This window comes from Babylonia areolata, chromosome 21 (genome assembly GCF_041734735.1).
Source record: "Babylonia areolata isolate BAREFJ2019XMU chromosome 21, ASM4173473v1, whole genome shotgun sequence".
NCBI classification, from domain to species: domain Eukaryota; kingdom Metazoa; phylum Mollusca; class Gastropoda; order Neogastropoda; family Buccinidae; genus Babylonia; species Babylonia areolata.
The window spans coordinates 2870859-2892430 of record NC_134896.1 but is presented as its reverse complement, the minus strand read 5'-3'; the positions used below and the strand labels follow the sequence as shown (position 1 = coordinate 2892430).

Here is a 21572-nt window from a genome sequence, read left to right as displayed (position 1 = left end):
CTGACTTCCTTCCACACCACAGAGACCCTTTCTCCACATCAACATGAACACTGACTTTCTTCCACACCACAGAGACCCTATCTCCACATCAACCTGAACACTGACTTTCTTCCACATCACAGAGACCCTATCTCCACATCAACATGAACACTGACTTCCTTCCACATCACAGAGACCCTATCTCCACATCAACATGAACACTGACTTTCTTCCACACCACAGAGACCCTATCTCCACATCAACATGAACACCGACTTCCACATCACAGAGACCCTTTCTCCACATCAACATGAACACTTCCTTCCACACCACAGAGACCCTATCTCCACATCAACATGAACACTTCCTTCCACACCACAGAGACCCTATCTCCACATCAACATGAACACTGACTTCCTTCCACACCACAGAGACCCTATCTCCACATCAACATGAACACTGACTTTCTTCCACACCACAGAGACCCTATCTCCACATCAACATGAACACTGACTTCCACATCACAGAGACCCTATCTCCACATCAACATGAACACTGACTTCCACATCACAGAGACCCTATCTCCACATCAACATGAACACTTCCACACCACAGAGACCCTATCTCCACATCAACATGAACACTGACTTCCACATCACAGAGACCCTATCTCCACATCAACATGAACACTGACTTTCTTCCACACCACAGAGACCCTATCTCCACATCAACATGAACACTGACTTCCTTCCACACCACAGAGACCCTATCTCCACATCAACATGAACACTGACTTCCACACCACAGAGACCCTATCTCCACATCAACATGAACACCGACTTCCACATCACAGAGACCCTTTCTCCACATCAACATGAACACTTCCTTCCACATCACAGAGACCCTTTCTCCACATCAACATGAACACTTCCTTCCACACCACAGAGACCCTATCTCCACATCAACATGAACACTTCCTTCCACACCACAGAGACCCTATCTCCACATCAACATGAACACTTCCTTCCACACCACAGAGACCCTATCTCCACATCAACCTGAACGCCAACTTCTTTCTTTCCCAGCACACTCACAGCAATGCCAATGCCAGGGTCGTTGATGATGGTGAAATCTTCGTCGTCATAATCGTCATCGTCGATGGAGGTGGTCATGAGGGGAGGTAAGTCAGGGGAAGACATCCCCCCAGTGGCTGCTGGGTACAGCGTCTGCTCCATGCCCTCAGGGGGCACGAAGTACAAGGGTCGTCCCCCCTCCTTCAATGGGGAGTCTGCAACACCACATGGTCACTGCTACAGTACTGTCGAACATGTCAAGAGAGATGGGTTTCAATTGTACATTGACACTGGACACTGATACAGTACATTTCCATTCAGCATTAGAGCGGTTCAGAAAAGACAGAGTGTAACCGCTTGGCACTGACACTGATATAGAACATTTCCATTCAACATTAGAGCGGTTCAGAAAAGACAGAGTGTAACCGCTGGGCACTGACACTGATATAGTACATTTCCGTTCAGCATTAGAGCGGTTCAGAAAAGACAGAGTGTAACCGATGGGCACTGACACTGATATAGTACATTTCCGTTCAGCATTAGAGCGGTTCAGAAAAGACAGAGTGTAACCGATGGGCACTGACACTGATATAGTACATTTCCATTCAACACTGATATAGTACATTTCCGTTCAGCATTAGAGCGGTTCAGAAAAGACAGAGTGTAACCGCTGGGCACTGACACTGATATAGTACATTTCCATTCAGCATTAGAGCGGTTCAGAAAAGACAGAGTGTAACCGCTGGGCACTGACACTGATATAGTACATTTCCGTTCAGCATTAGAGTGGTTCAGAAAAGACAGAGTGTAACCGATGGGCACTGACACTGATACAGTACATTTCCATTCAGCATTAGAGTGGTTCAGAAAAGACAGTGTAACCACTGGGCACTGACACTGATATAGTACATTTCCATTCAGTATTAGAGCGGTTCAGAAAAGACGAGTGTAACCGCTGGGCACTGACACTGATATAGTACATTTCCGTTCAGTATTAGAGCCGTTCAAATAAGACAGAAGTATTACCGTTGGGTGAGGCAGACGGAGTTCTCTGCTCCTGCAGAGCGTCAGCGATGGACTCCTCCACATGGAGGTTCTGGGCCTCTGTCCTCTCGTCCAGCTTCACCTGATGCTGGTACACACACACCACACACACACACACACACACACACACACACACACAAACATACACACACACAAACATACACACACACACACACAGACACACACACACACACACACACACACACACACACACAAACATACACACACACACACACAGACACACACACACACACACACACACAAACATACACACACACACACACAGACACACACACACACACACACACACACACGCACACACACACACACACACACATCCACACACACACTTTTCTGTCAGCTTGTTTGACGAGTTCACAGTTTGTATTGTCAACAATGGTACAACAGACATGAAGTTAGAGAATAATGGAAGTCATCTAATACAGTTTTCATACTGGCTTCATGTAATCCTAACTGAACTGGATGAACCAAACACCAGTCACCATCTGGGTTCATCTGACCCTCAGTGAAGGGATCAACCAATCATCTAACCCTCAGTGAAGGGATCAACCAATCATCTAACCCTCAGTGAAGGAATGAAGCAATCATCTGACCCTCAGTGAAGGGATCAACCATTCATCTAACCCTCAGTGAAGGGATCAACCAATCATCTAACCCTCAGTGAAGGAATGAAGCAATCATCTGACCCTCAGTGAAGGAATGAAGCAATCATCTGACCCTCAGTGAAGGGATCAACCAATCATCTAACCCTGAGTGAAGGAATCAACCAATCATCTAACCCTCAGTGAAGGGATCAACCATTCATCTAACCCTCAGTGAAGGGATCAACCAATCATCTAACCCTCAGTGAAGGAATGAACCAATCATCTAACCCTCAGTGAAGGGATCAACCAATCATCTGACCCTCAGTGAAGGGATCAACCAATCATCTAACCCTCAGTGAAGGGATCAACCAATCATCTAACCCTCAGTGAAGGGATCAACCATTCATCTGACCCTCAGTGAAGTGATCAACCAATCATCTAACCCTCAGTGAAGTGATCAACCATTCATCTGACCCTCAGTGAAGTGATCAACCAATCATCTAACCCTCAGTGAAGGGATCAACCATTCATCTGACCCTCAGTGAAGTGATCAACCAATCATCTAACCCTCAGTGAAGGGATCAACCAATCATCTAACCCTCAGTGAAGGGATCAACCAATCATCTAACCCTCAGTGAAGGAATGAACCAATCATCTAACCCTCAGCGAAGGGATCGACCAATCACCACCCACCATGTCATCCTGCACCACAGGCCGTGGGTCGTCAGGGGTCACCAGGTCACGGTCATTGACAAAGTGGTCCAGCAGCTGGATGAAGGCAGCGCAGGAGTCAGAGCAGAAGCGGAACTCTGTGCGGTTGTTGCCGAACCAAAGCAACGTCCTTGACCCCTGCAACACGACAAGGGTCACACAATACACTATACACACAGCAGCAGTGTCATGCATACACTTGTATCTGCATGTGTCATACACACATCAGGAATGAGTCAACATGCACTGTGTTACACATCAGGCTAAAAACTACACATACTGTACCAATATCAGACAGTGTTGGCAAAATATGCAAGGCTAATAATTACACATAACGCATTGTAACACACAAGTCAGCCAACTAGGTGTATGATTTCCACATGACACATCAGGAGGCTAAGTTTACCTGATATCATCAGTGTATGAAATGCGGCGAAGTACACAGTACAATACATTATAATACAACACAGTACAATACAACACAATATGATACATCAGAACACAATATATTACAATAAAACACAATAAAGTACATTACAGAACAGTACAGTACAATACAAGGTATTACAACACAATACAATAAAACACAGTACAGTGTAATACAACACAACAAAACATAATATAACACAACACATTATAACACAATACCACACAGTTCGGTACAGCACAGCACAACCCAACACTGACCTGTTCATGGGCCTGCCCCAGTCTCAGCCCCACCTCCAGCAGACCCACATGGCCCACACACAGGTAATCTGTACACACATCATCACCTGTACACAGGTAATCTGTACACACATCATCACCTGTACACACGTCATCTGTACACACATCATCACCTGTACACAGGTAATCTGTACACACATCATCACCTGTACACACGTCATCTGTACACACACCATCACCTGTGTACAGGTAATCTGTACACACATCATCACCTGTACACAGGTAATCTGTACACACACCATCACCTGTACACACAGGTAATCTGTACACACACCATCACCTGTACACAGGTCATCTGTACACAGGTCATCTGTACACAGGTCATCTGTACACACACCATCACCTGTACACACAGGTAATCTGTACACACACCATCACCTGTACACACAGGTAATCTGTACACACACCATCACCTGTACACAGGTCATCTGTACACACACCATCACCTGTACACAGGTCACCTGTACACAGGTCATCTGTACACACACCATCACCTGTACACAGGTCATCTGTACACAGGTCATCTGTACACATATCATCACCTGTACACACACCATCACCTGTACACACGTCATCTGTACACACACCATCACCTGTACACAGGTCATCTGTACACACACCATCACCTGTACACACACCATCACCTGTACACACGTCATCTGTACACACACCATCACCTGTACACACACCATCACCTGTACACACGTCATCTGTACACACACCATCACCTGTACACACGTCATCTGTACACACACCATCACCTGTACACAGGTCATCTGTACACACACCATCACCTGTACACAGGTCATCTGTACACACACCATCACCTGTACACACACCATCACCTGTACACACGTCATCTGTACACACACCATCACCTGTACACAGGTCATCTGTACACACACCATCACCTGTACACAAGTCATCAGTACACATATCATCACCTGTACACAGGTCATCTGTACACACACCATCACCTGTACACAGGTCATCTGTACACACACCATCATCTGTACACACACCATCACCTGTACACAGGTCATTTGTACACACACACCATCACCTGTACACAGGTCATCTGTACACACATCATCACCTGTACACAGGTCATCAGTACACACACCATCACCTGTACACAGGTCATCTGTACACACATCATCACCTGTACACAGGTCATCAGTACACACACCATCACCTGTACACAGGTCATCTGTACACACACCATCACCTGTATACACGTCATCTGTACAGACATACCATCACCTGTACACAGGTCATCTGTACAGACACACCATCACCTGTACACACGTCATCTGTACACACACACCATCACCTGTACACAGGTGGGGCGGGGCATGGTGTGTGTGTGCATGCAGTGTGTGTGAGTGGGGTATGTGTGGGGCAGGGGGGCAGGGAGTGTGTGTGAGTGGGGGTTGGAGGGGGGGGGCATGGTGTGTGTGCATGCAGTGTCAGTGTGTGTGTCTGTTCCAGCACAGCACACTGTCACCCTTCCTGTCACCCTTCCTAACCTACAGTAAAAACACCGACACTGCAGTGAAGTGCACACAGCACTGAAAAGAGTTCTGTCACCCCATGAAGTGGATTCACATCACACACAGTCATGGCAGCCAAAATCTATCCTATCTCTCACAACAAACCACAATCAGCTTGCTTCGTTGGCCATCATTAGACACATGATAATCTATCCTATCTCTCACAACAAACCACAATCAGCTTGCTTCATTGGCCATCATTAGACAGATGATAATCTATCCTATCTCTCACAACAAACCACAATCAGCTTGTTTCGGTCGCCATCATTAGCCAGATGAAAAACAGAAACCTATAAGCCAAATTTGATCTGAAAGCTAAGTGTTACCATTGTGCATGTTGACCTCCTCCTTGTCTTTGTCTGACAGCCACAGGTTGACTTCATCAAACAGGAATCTGCACACAGTGGTCAGTGATCATCAGTGGTCAGTCAGTGGTCAGTGGCAGTCAATCCAGTACAAAACACAACACAACAACAGAAAAGCAGGAGTATGAATCCAAATACTGGCACATGTAAAGACTCTCTCAGACTTTGGTCCAATGTGCAGACCAATGCCGAGTTTGATTTTCAGACTATTCTCTAATTCATTACTGACTAAATACTGTTCTAATGTCAAGTGTGTATGCTTTCGTAACCTGACAGTCAAGCATACGATTTTTGACTGTGGTTTGATGAAGCCTTATCTGCACAAAAGTGCGTCTTCACAAGTGACTGAGAATGTTGATGGTTTTGACTTTTTGCATTCATTATCAGTTGTTTCACTTGTTATATTAAAGACTTCTCTTCCACGAAGTACTTCAAGCAATTTCCTGTAACTGTACTTAGATAATTTGTTTCAAATTTCACCCACCCCCCTCCTTTATACGCCCAGTTTCCCCCAACTGACCATTCATCCACATCCCCATCCTCTTCTAAACAATAATAGTTTAAATACTCAAATGTATACATTAATACTTTAACAAAATGCCTTCAATCCCTGATATGTGTGACGGGACATTAAACAAAATTCCTACTCCTAGCACATGTACATTTTGTCACTGAATGTTTCAGATGATTTGTGGAAATGTTGTTGTTTTTTCACAGAATACTAAACAAGTTGTTTTTGGTTTTTTTCATCAAAATGAAAAGTGATACGATGTGTGATATGTGTCTGAGGTTCAGCAGAAACACAAACCTGCAAGCATACTCATTCATGTACACACACACATGCAAGCACTGTACACACCCATGCATATATAAGTACACACACACACACACACACACACTCACACACACAAATACACGCACACTCACATCCTGTGACATGCACACATACATAGACATACATGCATGCATGCACACACACACATCCACCCACCCCACCACACTCACAAACATCTCCACACACACACACACACACACACACACACACACATCCATCCATCCACACACACATTTACCCACAAACACACCCACATCCACCCCCACAAAGCCCACCTACATCACATCCCCCCACCCTCCCCACAGCAGTGCCGACATACTTCATGGTGGTGAACTTGGTCTCCATGTTGAGGTTGACAGCCAGGTTGAACTTCTCCACTGTCAGCATTGACCGCAGGGACATCGGCTCATAGTTCTTTGGTCTGCAACAACACACATCACATCTAACACACCACATATAACACACCACACATCACATCTAACACACCACATATAACACATCACATCTAACACACCACATATAACACATTACACCTAACATCACATCTAACACACCACATATAACACACCACACATCACATCTAACACACCACATATAACACATCACATCTAACACACCACATATAACACATCACATCTAACACACCACATATAACACATCACATCACATCTAACACACCACATATAACACATCACATCACATCTAACACACCACATATAACACATCACATCACACTCATCGGCTCATAGTTCTTTGGTCTGCAACAACACACATCACATCTAACACACCACATATAACATATCACATCACACACATCACACCTAACACACCACATATAACATATCACATCACACACATCACACCTAACACACCACATATAACACATCACATCACACACATCACACCTGACACACCACATATAACACATCACACAACACATCTAACACACCACATATAACACATCACATCACACACATCATGCCTAACATACCACATATAACACATCACATCTAACACACCACATATAACACATCACACACATCACATCTAACACACCAAATATGACACATCACACACATCACACTGTCAGCATTGACTGCAGGGACATCACTTCAAAGTTCTTATGTCTGCAACACCACACATCACATTACTTAACACATCACATACAACACATCACATTAACACGCACATCACACATCACATGTCATTAGCGCCAAGTACTACAAAATACTATAGAACAGGCAATCTCACTGTGTTAGTGCCAAGTACTATAATACACAGACAATCTCAAATCCTGTATCCTCTTGCCTGGCTTCATCTTACACCCAACACCAACCCAAGGTTGCAAGAAGATCCCCTCACCCCCTTTATCCACCCATCAGATGCTTTAACTCCACCTCTGGGTTGCAAGAAGAACCCCTCACCCCCTTTATCCACCCATCAGATGCTTTAACTCCGCCTCTGGGTTGCAAGAAGAACCCCTCACCCCCTTTATCCACTCATCAGATGCTTTAACTCCACCTCTGGGTTGCAAGAAGAACCCCTCACCCCCTTTATCCACTCATCAGATGCTTTAACTCCGCCTCTGGGTTGCAAGAAGAACCCCTCACCCTCTTTATCCACCCTTGAGATGCTTTAACTCCACCTCTGGGTTGCAAGAAGAACCCCTCACCCCCTTTATCCACTCATCAGATGCTTTAACTCCACCTCTGGGTTGCAAGAAGAACCCCTCACCCTCTTTATCCACCCATCAGATGCTTTAACTCCACCTCTGGGTTGCAAGAAGAACCCCTCACCCTCTTTATCCACCCTTGAGATGCTTTAACTCCGCCTCTGGGTTGCAAGAAGAACCCCTCACCCTCTTTATCCACCCTTGAGATGCTTTAACTCCGCCTCTGGGTTGCAAGAAGAACCCCTCACCCTCTTTATCCACCCTTGAGATGCTTTAACTCCGCCTCTGGGTTGCAAGAAGAACCCCTCACCCTCTTTATCCACCCTTGAGATGCTTTAACTCCACCTCTGGGTTGCAAGAAGAACCCCTCACCCTCTTTATCCACCCATCAGATGCTTTAACTCCACCTCTGGGTTGCAAGAAGATCCCCTCACCCTCTTTATCCACCCATCGGATGCTTTAACTCCGCCTCTGGGTTGCAAGAAGATCCCCTCACCCCCTTTATCCACCCATCGGATGCTTTAACTCCACCTCTGGCTAACATTTTTTCCTTTTATTTGCAGGGATTAACCCTTGAGTTTACGTTGATCCCAACATTTATGACAACAATGATCCCAAAGTTTATGACAACAATCTTTTTAGAAATTTGAGATAATTTTGAAACATGTCCTGTTGCAGTAAATTCTACTGGATAACAACGAGCACAATAGCCAAGTGGTTAAAGCATTGGACTTTCAATCTGAGGGTCCCAGGTTCAAATCTTGGTGATGGCGCCTGGTGGGTAAAGGGTGGAGATTTTTCTATCTCCCAGGTCAACATATGTGCAGACCTGCTAGTGCCTGAACCCCCTTCGTGTGTATACGCAAGCAGAAAATCAAATACGCACAATAAAGATCCTGTAATCCATGTCAGTGTTCGGTGGGTAATGGAAACAAGAACATACCCAGCATGCACAACCCCAAAAGCGGAGTATGGCTGCCTACATGGCTGGGTAAAAATAGTCATACACGTAAAACCCCACTCGTGTGCATACAAGTGAACGTGGGAGTTGCAGCCCACAAACGCAGAAGAAGAAGAAGAAATTGCACTTGATAATGATTCACTCACAACAGATTTCTCCCCAAGAAATACATGCTACTCTTTCCGAGGACAGTGCACTGTCACGATCCAGATGATCCGAACCAAAAATAATGAAAAGTCTAAAATACCAGAACTGTGGTATTTGCTGTGGCTTTGTTTTTCATACTTGTGCATACCAAGTAACCAAGTATTGTGACATTTTCATTGATCAACTCGCTCTGAGGAACACAATGTTTGTACATGGTGCACATGATGGGCAATGCCATTCTAAAACGCCAGCAATGTACATGGTGCTGATGGACAATGCCATTCCAAAACGCCAGCAATGTACATGGTGCAGATGGGGAATGCCATTCCAAAACGCCAGCAATGTACATGGTGCAGACGATGGGGAATGCCATTCCCAAACACCAGCAATGTACATGGTGCAGGTGGGCAATGCCATTCCCAAACACCAGCAATGGAAGCAGAAGGCACCTGACCAGCCTACACCTGAACAGCACCAGCTACACCCCTGTCTGCAGGGCCACCCACACTTCACAGCCCGGGTTGTCAAATTCACACTACCCTCACTTGCAAAAGATGACCAACATCTTAAATTAAAACTTAACACACATCACAATCACACCCTTTACTTTCACAGTTCATGCAGAATAGACGACAGTGTTGGTCATGATACTTAACACATATAATATATACAATCATTTTGCAATCACACAGTGTATGGCGAGACAGATCAATCATTTTGCAATGATACGGCAAGATACATCAATCATGTTGCAATCAGACAGTGCATGGCCAGATGGACAATCTTCTTGCAATCAGACAGCAGGTGGCAAGATACATTAATGAAATTCCAACTGATGGCAAGATACATTAATGAAATTCCAACTGATGGCAAGGTACATTAATGAAATTCCAACTGATGGCAAGATACATTAATGAAATTCCAACTGATGGCAAGATACATTAATGAAATTCCAACTGATGGCAAGATACATTAATGAAATTCCAACTGATGGCAAGATACATTAATGAAATTCCAACTGATGGCAAGATACATTAATGAAATTCCAACTGATGGCAAGATACATTAATGGCTTTGCAATCAGACAGTGGATGGCAAGGTACATTAATCATGCTGCAATTTGACAGCGGATGATGAGATATATGGATATCAATTTGCAGACAGCAGATGGTGAGATATATGGATATCAATTTGCAGACAGCAGATGATGAGATATATGAATACCAATTTGCAGACAGCAGATGATTCGATATATGAATACCAATTTGCAGACAGCAGATGGTGAGATATATGAATACCAATTTGCAATCAGACAGCGGATGGCAAGAGACAAGGTGTGAAGGGTGGGGGCGGGGGGTGTATATGACAGAGGAAGGGGGGTAAGGGGAGAGGGGTGAGGGACGAGGGCAGCGTGTATCCATGTGGCAATGTAGCAGGAGAGGGCCAGTGTATATTATACCTGTTTCTCCTGTCTGCTCTACTGTTCTGGCCACAGTGTGGCTCCCTGTAAAGTCATACGCACCATAAAACACTGCCCCACACCATACAACACTGCCCAACACCATACAACACTGCACCACTCTTCATGCAGTGACATTTCACAGGTCTTCAACAACCTTCCCATTGTAAAATCATTTGGGTTTTTTTAGTCTTTTACAACATGATACACAATTCATGCCATGACAAATGTTCTACTGTAAAATCAGATCTGTTAAATAAAAGTTGAGTGCATCACAAACATGTGTATTGCTCAGCAGTGTTGTTTCTATCACAGTTATGTGTATTGCTCAGCAGTGTTGTGTTTCTATCAGGGCTGTGTGTATTGCTCAGCAGTATTGTGTTTCTATCAGGGCTGTGTATACAGCTCAGCAGTGTTGTGTTTCTATCAGGGCTGTGTGTACTGCTCAGCAGTGTTGTGTTTCTATCAGGGCTGTGTGTATTGCTGAGCAGTGTTGTTTCTATCAGGGCTGTGTGTATTGCTCAGCAGTGTTGTGTTTCTATCAGGGCTGTGTGTATTGCTCAGCAGTATTGTGTTTCTATCAGGGCTGTGTGTATTGCTCAGCAGTGTTGTGTTTCTATCAGGGCTGTGTGTATTGCTCAGCAGTGTTGTGTTTCTATCAGGGCTGTATGTATTGCTCAGCAGTGTTGTGTTTCTATCAGGGCTGTATGTATTGCTCAGCAGTGTTGTGTTTCTATCAGGGCTGTGTGTATTGCTCAGCAGTGTTGTGTTTCTATCAGGGCTGTGTGTATTGCTCAGCAGTGTTGTGTTTCTATCAGGGCTGTGTGTATTGCTCAGCAGTGTTGTGTTTCTATCAGGGCTGTGTGTATTGCTCAGCACTGTTGTTTCTATCAAGGCTGTGTGTACTGCTGAGCAGTGTTGTGTTTCTATCAGGGCTGTGTGTATTGCTGAGCAGTGTTGTGTTTCTATCAGGGCTGTGTGTATTGCTCAGCACTGTTGTTTCTATCAAGGCTGTGTGTACTGCTGAGCAGTGTTGTGTTTCTATCAGGGCTGTGTGTATTGCTCAGCAGTGTTGTGTTTCTATCAGGGCTGTGTGTATTGCTCAGCAATGTTGTTTCTATCAGGGCTGTGTGTATTGCTCAGCAGTGTTGTTTCTATCAGGGCTGTGTGTATTGCTCAGCAGTGTTGTTTCTATCAGGGCTGTGTGTATTGCTGAGCAATGTTGATTCTATCAGGGCTGTGTGTATTGCTCAGCAGTGTTGTTTCTATCAGGGCTGTGTGTATTGCTCAGCACTGTTGTTTCTATCAAGGCTGTGTGTATTGCTCAGCAGTGTTGTGTTTCTATCAGGGCTGTGTGTATTGCTCAGCAGCGTTGTGTTTCTATCAGGGCTGTGTGTATTGCTCAGCAGTGTTGTGTTTCTATCAGGGCTGTGTGTATTGCTCAGCAGTGTTGTGTTTCTATCAAGGCTGTGTGTATTGCTGAGCAGTGTTGTGTTTCTATCAGGGCTGTATGTATTGCTCAGCAGTGTTGTTTCTATCAAGGCTGTGTGTATTGCTCAGCAGTGTTGTGTTTCTATCAGGGCTGTGTGTATTGCTCAGCAGTGTTGTGTTTCTATCAGGGCTGTGTGTATTGCTCAGCAGTGTTGTGTTTCTATCAAGGCTGTGTGTATTGCTGAGCAGTGTTGTGTTTCTATCAGGGCTGTGTGTATTGCTGAGCAGTGTTGTTTCTATCAGGGCTGTGTGTATTGCTCAGCAGTGTTGTGTTTCTATTAGGGCTGTGTGTATTGCTGAGCAGTGTTGTGTTTCTATCAAGGCTGTGTGTATTGCTGAGCAGTGTTGTGTTTCTATCAGGGCTGTGTGTATTGCTGAGCAGTGTTGTTTCTATCAGGGCTGTGTGTATTGCTCAGCAGTGTTGTGTTTCTATCAGGGCTGTGTGTATTGCTCAGCAGTGTTGTGTTTCTATCAGGGCTGTGTGTATTGCTCAGCAGTGTTGTGTTTCTATCAGGGCTGTGTGTATTGCTCAGCAGTGTTGTGTTTCTATCAGGGCTGTGTGTATTGCTCAGCAGGGTTGTGTTTCTATCAGGGCTGTGTGTATTGCTCAGCAGGGTTGTGTTTCTATCAGGGCTGTGTGTATTGCTCAGCAGTATTGTGTTTCTATCAGGGCTGTGTGTATTGCTCAGCAGTGTTGTGTTTCTATCAGGGCTGTGTGTACTGCTCAGCAGTGTTGTGTTTCTATCAGGGCTGTGTGTACTGCTCAGCAGCGTTGTGTTTCTATCAGGGCTGTGTGTATTGCTCAGCAGTATTGTGTTTCTATCAGGGCTGTGTGTATTGCTCAGCAGTGTTGTGTTTCTATCAGGGCTGTGTGTATTGCTCAGCAGTGTACCTGTAGTCGACAGCACAGCCGGTGAGGCCGACGTTGAGGTTGGTGAGGACCTGGGGCATGATGTAGCCCTCAATGGGAAAGTCCGTTAGGTCCACCAACTCCATCACCTGCTGCACCCACCCCTCACCGCTCAAGTGTTTCTCGTGATGCAGCGTGGCCCCCCGCACACCTGCCGCCACCAGGAAGTACTGGAACACACATCACAGGTGTCACATCACAGGTGTCACATCACAGGTGTCACCAGGAAATACTGCAACATCACAGGTGTCACCAGGAAATACTGCAACACACATCACAGGTGTCACATCACAGGTGTCACCAGGAAATACTGCAACATCACAGGTGTCACCAGGAAATACTGCAACACACATCACAGGTGTCACCAGGAAATACTGCAACATCACAGGTGTCACCAGGAAATACTGCAACACACATCACAGGTGTCACCAGGAAGATACTGTTCACCATCACTGGAAGACAGAAAACACAATGTCTTCATCACCCCAACCATCATTATTCACCATCACTGGAAGACAGAAAACACAATGTCTTCATCACCCCAATCATCATTATTCACCATCACTGGAAGACAGAAAACACAATGTCTTCATCACCCCAACCATCATCATTCACCATCACTGGAATACAGAAAACATAATGTCTTCATCACCCCAATCATCATTATTCACCATCACTGGAAGACAGAAAACACAATGTCTTCATCACCCCAATCATCATTATTCACCATCACTGGAAGACAGAAAACACAATGTCTTCATCACCCCAGTCATCATTATTCACCATCACTGGAAGACAGAAAACACAATGTCTTCATCACCACAATCATCATTATTCACCATCACTGGAATACAGAAAACACAATGTCTTCATCAGCCCAACCATCATTATTCACCATCACTGGAAGACAGAAAACACAATGTCTTCATCACCCCAACCATCATTATTCACCATCACTGGAAGACAGAAAACACAATGTCTTCATCACCCCAACCATCATTATTCACCATCACTGGAAGACAGAAAACACAATGTCTTCATCACCCCAACCATCATTATTCACCATCACTGGAAGACAGAAAACACAACAGCCTGGCATGTGTAGTGAGAAAAGCTGAAGCACAAATTGTGGGTTCGAACCTTGTTGTTGTTCCAGTTGTCCACCCGGATGCGGATGGCCACAGCCACCATGTCCTCCGACCCCTCCCCCACCCCCACCTCCGTCAGCGGCTCCACGGGCACTGTGGGCTCCGAGCGGATGATGCGGCGGGTCATGTGACTCAGCTCCCCAAGACAGTCAAAGGTCAGTGTGTCCAGCATGTCCATCGTGACCAGCTGTTGGCTGTCCTCCACACACCCTGTCACAGCAATGACCATAACAACACTCATAACACACCCTGTCACAGCAATGACCACAACAACACTGATAACACACCCTGTCACAGCAATGACCACAACAACACTGATAACACACCCTGTCACAGCAATGACCACAACAACAACACTGATAACACACCCTGTCACAGCAATGACCACAACAACAACACTGATAACACACCCTGTCACAGCAATGACCATAACAACACTGATAACACACCCTGTCACAGCAATGACAATAACAACACTGATAACACACCCTGTCACAGCAATGACCATAACAACACTGATAACACACCCTGTCACAGCAATGACCACAACAACACTGATAACACACCCTGTCACAGCAATGACCACAACAACACTGATAACACACCCTGTCACAGCAATGACCATAACAACACTGATAACACACCCTGTCACAGCAATGACCACAACAACACTGATAACACACCCTGTCACAGCAATGAGCACAACAACACTGATAACACACCCTGTCACAGCAATGACCATAACAACACTGATAACACACCCTGTCACAGCAATGACAACAACAACACTGATAACACACCCTGTCACAGCAATGACCATAACAACAACACCGATAACACACCCTGTCACAGCAATGACAATAACAACACTGATAACACACCCTGTCACAGCAATGACCACAACAACAACACTGATAACACACCCTGTCACAGCAATGACCATAACAACACTGATAACACACCCTGTCACAGCAATGACAATAACAACACTGATAACACACCCTGTCACAGCAATGACCACAACAACAACACTGATAACACACCCTGTCACAGCAATGACCATAACAACAACACTGATAACACACACTGTCACAGCAATGACCATAACACTGATAACACACCCTGTCACAGCAATGACCATAACAACACTGATAACACACCCTGTCACAGCAATGACAACAACAACACTGATAACACACCCTGTCACAGCAATGACCATAACAACAACACTGATAACACACCCTGTCACAGCAATGACCATAACAACACTGATAACACACCCTGTCACAGCAATGACCATAACAACAACACTGATAACACACCCTGTCACAGCAATGACCACAACAACAACACTGATAACACACCCTGTCACAGCAATGACCACAACAACAACACTGATAACACACCCTGTCACAGCAATGACAACAACAACACTGATAACACACCCTGTCACAGCAATGACAACAACAACACTGACAACACACCACACTGACAACACACCCTGTCACAGCAATGACCATAACAACACTGATAACACACCCTGTCACAGCAATGACCATAACAACACTGATAACACACCCTGTCACAGCAATGACCATAACACTGATAACACACCCTGTCACAGCAATGACAACAACAACACTGACAACACACCCTGTCACAGCAATGACCATAACAACACTGATAACACACCCTGTCACAGCAATGACCACAACAACACTGATAACACACCCTGTCACAGCAATGACCATAACAACACTGATAACACACCCTGTCACAGCAATGACAACAACAACACTGACAACACACCCTGTCACAGCAATGACCATAACAACACTGATAACACACCCTGTCACAGCAATGACCATAACAACACTGATAACACACCCTGTGACAGCAATGACCATAACAACACTGATAACACACCCTGTCACAGCAATGACCACAACAACAACACTGATAACACACCCTGTCACAGCAATGACCACAACAACAACACTGATAACACACCCTGTCACAGCAATGACCATAACAACACTGATAACACACCCTGTCACAGCAATGACCACAACAACACTGATAACACACCCTGTCACAGCAATGACCATAACCACACTGATAACACACCCTGTCACAGCAATAACCATAACAACACTGATAACACACCCTGTCACAGCAATGACCATAACAACACTGATAACACACCCTGTCACAGCAATGACCATAACAACACTGATAACACACCCTGTCACAGCAATAACCACAACAACAACACTGATAACACACCCTGTCACAGCAATGACCATAACAACAGTGATAACACACCCTGTCACAGCAATGACCATAACAACACTGATAACACACCCTGTCACAGCAATGACCATAACAACACTGATAACACACCCTGTCACAGCAATGACCATAACAACACTGATAACACACCCTGTCACAGCAATGACCATAACACTGATAACACACCCTGTCACAGCAATGACCACAACAACACTGATAACACACCCTGTCACAGCAATGACCACAACAACAACACTGATAACACACCCTGTCACAGCAATGACCACAACAACACTGATAACACACCCTGTCACAGCAATGACCACAACAACAACACTGATAACACACCCTGTCACAGCAATGACCATAACAACAACACTGATAACACACCCTGTCACAGCAATGACCATAACAACACTGATAACACACCCTGTCACAGCAATGACAATAACAACACTGATAACACACCCTGTCACAGCAATGACCATAACAACACTGATAACACACCCTGTCACAGCAATGACCATAATAATAACACTGATAACACACCCTGTCACAGCAATGACCATAACAACACTGATAACACACCCTGTCACAGCAATAACCACAACAACAACACTGATAACACACCCTGTCACAGCAATGACCATAACAACACTGATAACACACCCTGTCACAGCAATGACAATAACAACACTGATAACACACCCTGTCACAGCAATGCCCATAACCACAACAACAATAACCATAACCATAATAATAATAACGAAAAAAACAAAAAATAACAATAACAATGATGCATTTGCATCTTTCAGTCCTCTCCAAACGCTTCACAATAACTTTTCTCTCAGACACAAAGCACGCAAAAAGACATGCTCACCCACACACAAGCATACACACACCAAAAGCCAAACACACGTGCACACACACACACACTCTCACATGCACACAAATACATACTCACACACACACACAAACACTCATGGAAGAATAAATGTGGATCCACAGAATTGCAGTGTGTGTTAGCAGAATGCTTGTTCTGACAGCTCCCTGAAGCAGGGGCTGATAGAGAGCCCTGTTTAGCAGTGTGTGTTCTGACAGCTGTGATAGAGAGCCCAGTTTAGCAGTGTGTGTTCTGACAGCTGTGATAGAGAGCCCAGTTTAGTAGTGTGTGTTCTGACAGCTGTGAGAGAGAGAGCCCAGTTTAGCAGTGTGTGTTCTGACAGCCGTGATAGAGAGCCCTGTTTAGCAGTGTGTGTTCTGACAGCTGTGATAGAGAGCCCAGTTTAGTAGTGTGTGTTCTGACAGCTGTGAGAGAGAGAGCCCAGTTTAGTAGTGTGTGTTCTGACAGCTGTGATAGAGAGCCCAGTTTAGCAGTGTGTGTTCTGACAGCTGTGATAGAGAGCCCAGTTTAGCGGTGTGTGTTCTGACAGCTGTGATAGAGAGCCCAGTTTAGTAGTGTGTGTTCTGACAGCTGTGATAGAGAGAGAGCCCAGTTTAGCAGTGTGTGTTCTGACAGCTGTGATAGAGAGAGCCCAGTTTAGCAGTGTGTGTTCTGACAGCTGTGAGAGAGAGAGCCCAGTTTAGTGTGTGTTCTGACAGCTGTAAGACAGAGCCCAGTTTAGCAGTGTGTGTTCTGACAGCTGTGATAGAGAGAGCCCAGTTTAGCAGCGCGTGTTCTGACAGCTGTGATAGAGAGCCCAGTTTAGCAGTGTGTGTTCTGACAGCTGTGATAGAGAGAGCCCAGTTTAGCAGTGTGTGTTCTGACAGCTGTGATAGAGAGCCCAGTTTAGCAGCGCATGTTCTGACAGCTGTGATAGAGAGCCCAGTTTAGTAGTGTCTGTTCTGACAGCTGTGATAGAGAGAGCCCAGTTTAGTAGTGTGTGTTCTGACAGCTGTGAGAGAGAGAGCCCAGTTTAGCGGTGTGTGTTCTGACAGCTGTGGTAGAGAGCCCAGTTTAGCAGTGTGTGTTCTGACAGCTGTGAAAGAGAGAGCCCAGTTTAGTAGTGTGTGTTCTGACAGCTGTGAGAGAGAGAGCCCAGTTTAGCGGTGTGTGTTCTGACAGCTGTGAGAGAGAGAGCTCTGTTTAGCAGTGTGTGTTCTGACAGCTGTGATAGAGAGAGCCCAGTTTAGCAGCGTGTGTTCTGACAGCTGTGATAGAGAGAGCCCAGTTTAGCAGTGTGTGTTCTGACAGCTGTGAGAGAGAGAGCCCAGTTTAGTAGTGTGTGTTCTGACAACTGTGAGACAGAGCCCAGTTTAGCAGTGTGTGTTCTGACAGCTGTGATAGAGAGAGCCCAGTTTAGCAGCGCGTGTTCTGACAGCTGTGATAGAGAGCCCAGTTTAGCAGTGTGTGTTCTGACAGCTGTGATAGAGAGAGCCCAGTTTAGTAGTGTGTGTTCTGACAGCTGTGATAGAGAGCCCAGTTTAGCAGTGTGTGTTCTGACAGCTGTGATAGAGAGCCCAGTTTAGTAGTGTCTGTTCTGACAGCTGTGATAGAGAGAGCCCAGTTTAGTAGTGTGTGTTCTGACAGCTGTGAGAGAGAGAGCCCAGTTTAGCAGTGTGTGTTCTGACAGCTGTGATAGAGAGCCCAGTTTAGCAGTGTGTGTTCTGACAGCTGTGATAGAGAGCCCTGTTTAGCAGCGTGTGTTCTGACAGCTGTGAGAGAGAGAGCCCAGTTTAGCAGTGTGTGTTCTGACAGCTGTGAGAGCGACTCGAGGCACTGACCAGCGTGCAGCAGCTGTGCACGGTTGGCACCGATGGTGACGTAGCGCAGGTCCCTGTTGCCCTCGTGGCCCACTGACACAAACATGGACGCCTCCCTGGTCAGCAGCGCCAGCTCTCCATGGTAACCCTCACGCAGCTTGCCGTCCTCCTTCACACATTGCCCTCGCCACTGACATCACCATCATCAGCATATTCCTCCTCCTCCTCATCATCAATATCATCATCATCATCATCATCATCGTCATTGTCACCAGCATCATCATCATCACTGTCATCATCATCATCATCATCGTCACTGTCACCAGTATCATCATCATCACTATCATCATCATCATCATCGTCATTGTCACCAGCATCATCATCATCATCACTATCATAATCATCATCATCGTCATTGTCACCAGCATCATCATCATCACTGTCATCATCATCATCATCATCGTCACTGTCACCAGTATCATCATCATCACTATCATCATCATCATCATCGTCATTGTCACCAGCATCATCATCATCACTATCTTTATCATCATCATCATCATCGTCACCAGCATCAGCATCATTATCATATACTGTGGAGACACGCAGGCGCATGCGGGGTTCTCGCTAAAAAATAACTGGGGAATCTCCTCGAAAATCAGACAAAAGTGTCTGCAAACCCTCCCTAATAATGACAGCAGGCATTCTGTAAAGAAACTGATAATATAAAAACAACTGATTTTCATGACTGAATGCAGTCACTACCATCTGGCATTCTGTGATGTTACTGATAACAATGAAATAATTGATTTTCATGAAGAAATACCAACTGTCACTGACAGCAGGCGTTCTATAATTTTATTGTTTTTTTTTTTTTCATTTTAATCTTTTTAAATCATGTTAGCCACCCCCCAACCACCATCCATACTCCTCAAATTACACATCAATATCAATTAGAAATCCCCTCAAATTTTTTTTTTTTTAACTCTATATTTTCAAAGTAACAAAAATGTAAACAAATGATCAAATTAGAAATAATAAAACTGAGATCTGAAATACACAAATCAGGTTCATGCTTTTTTAACATCTGATTCACAAGCTGCAGGATCTTACTTCTCTCTCTCTCCCTCTCTCTCTCTCTCTCCCTCTCTCTCTCTCACACACACATGCACACACACACACACACACACACACACACACACACACACAAAGTACATGCACTCACATGCATGCCCACTCATACACACACATGCACAAACACACACACAGAGTACATGCAGTAACACACACGCCACACACGCACGCACACACCACACACGCTCGCACACGCGCACACACACACGGAGACACACAGACACAGAGTATAGAGGCTGACCTCTTTGAGGGGCACACTGGCAAACACCTTGCCCTCCCCAATAGAGACGGACAGACACAGGTCGCTGGGCTGACGGAAACCGGAGCTGTGTTGTGTGGGCTGCTGGGTGGCCGAGGAAAAGTCCTCCTCACTGTCAGAGTCTGTCACAACACCTTTCACACAGTTAAGACACATGTTGTTATGTGTGGTCCTGTGTGTGTGTGTGTGTGTGTGTGTGTGTGTACATGTCCATGTCTGCACTCACACCCGAGTCCATATGGGTGAATGCATTTGCAAAGTGCATGCTTGTTTGTGGGTGAGAAAAAGAGAGAGGGGGCGGAGAGAGAGAGAGAGAGAGAGTAGAAACAACCGTGTCTGCAGTGCAGACATGCCTACAATGCAGTGTCTTCATCATGCATGGGCTGTTCAACACAAGTCAGAGGTGACACATGTCAAAGTTCACACACATCAGGGGTCACACATCAGACATCACATATGTCAGAGATCAAACATCACTAAAAAACAGTTCCATGATTCTACATGC

At 45.3% G+C, this 21572-nt stretch overlaps 1 protein-coding gene across 5 annotated transcripts in view; it reads right to left on the bottom strand.

Moving 5' to 3' along the window:
• Positions 1 to 21572, bottom strand: part of LOC143296737 (autophagy-related protein 2 homolog A-like) — a 125380-nt gene that overhangs the window by 32591 nt on the left and 71217 nt on the right. For 3 of the 5 annotated variants that reach the window (XR_013057161.1, XM_076608796.1, XM_076608799.1), the window contains exons 21-31: positions 21050 to 21201; positions 19696 to 19843; positions 14672 to 14889; positions 13514 to 13701; positions 11131 to 11175; positions 7211 to 7312; positions 6018 to 6085; positions 4100 to 4167; positions 3395 to 3550; positions 2079 to 2184; positions 1074 to 1267 (exon numbers count right to left, since the gene is read on the bottom strand). Coding sequence is in view for 4 of the 5 variants with exons in the window: in XM_076608796.1 (XP_076464911.1) it covers positions 1074 to 1267; positions 2079 to 2184; positions 3395 to 3550; positions 4100 to 4167; positions 6018 to 6085; positions 7211 to 7312; positions 11131 to 11175; positions 13514 to 13701; positions 14672 to 14889; positions 19696 to 19843; positions 21050 to 21201 (1445 nt within the window). In the remaining variant the exon portion in view is untranslated. The remainder of the gene's footprint in view (positions 1 to 1073; positions 1268 to 2078; positions 2185 to 3394; positions 3551 to 4099; positions 4168 to 6017; positions 6086 to 7210; positions 7313 to 11130; positions 11176 to 13513; positions 13702 to 14671; positions 14890 to 19695; positions 19844 to 21049; positions 21202 to 21572) is intronic. The other 2 variants (XM_076608797.1, XM_076608800.1) reach the window with 2 other exon arrangements.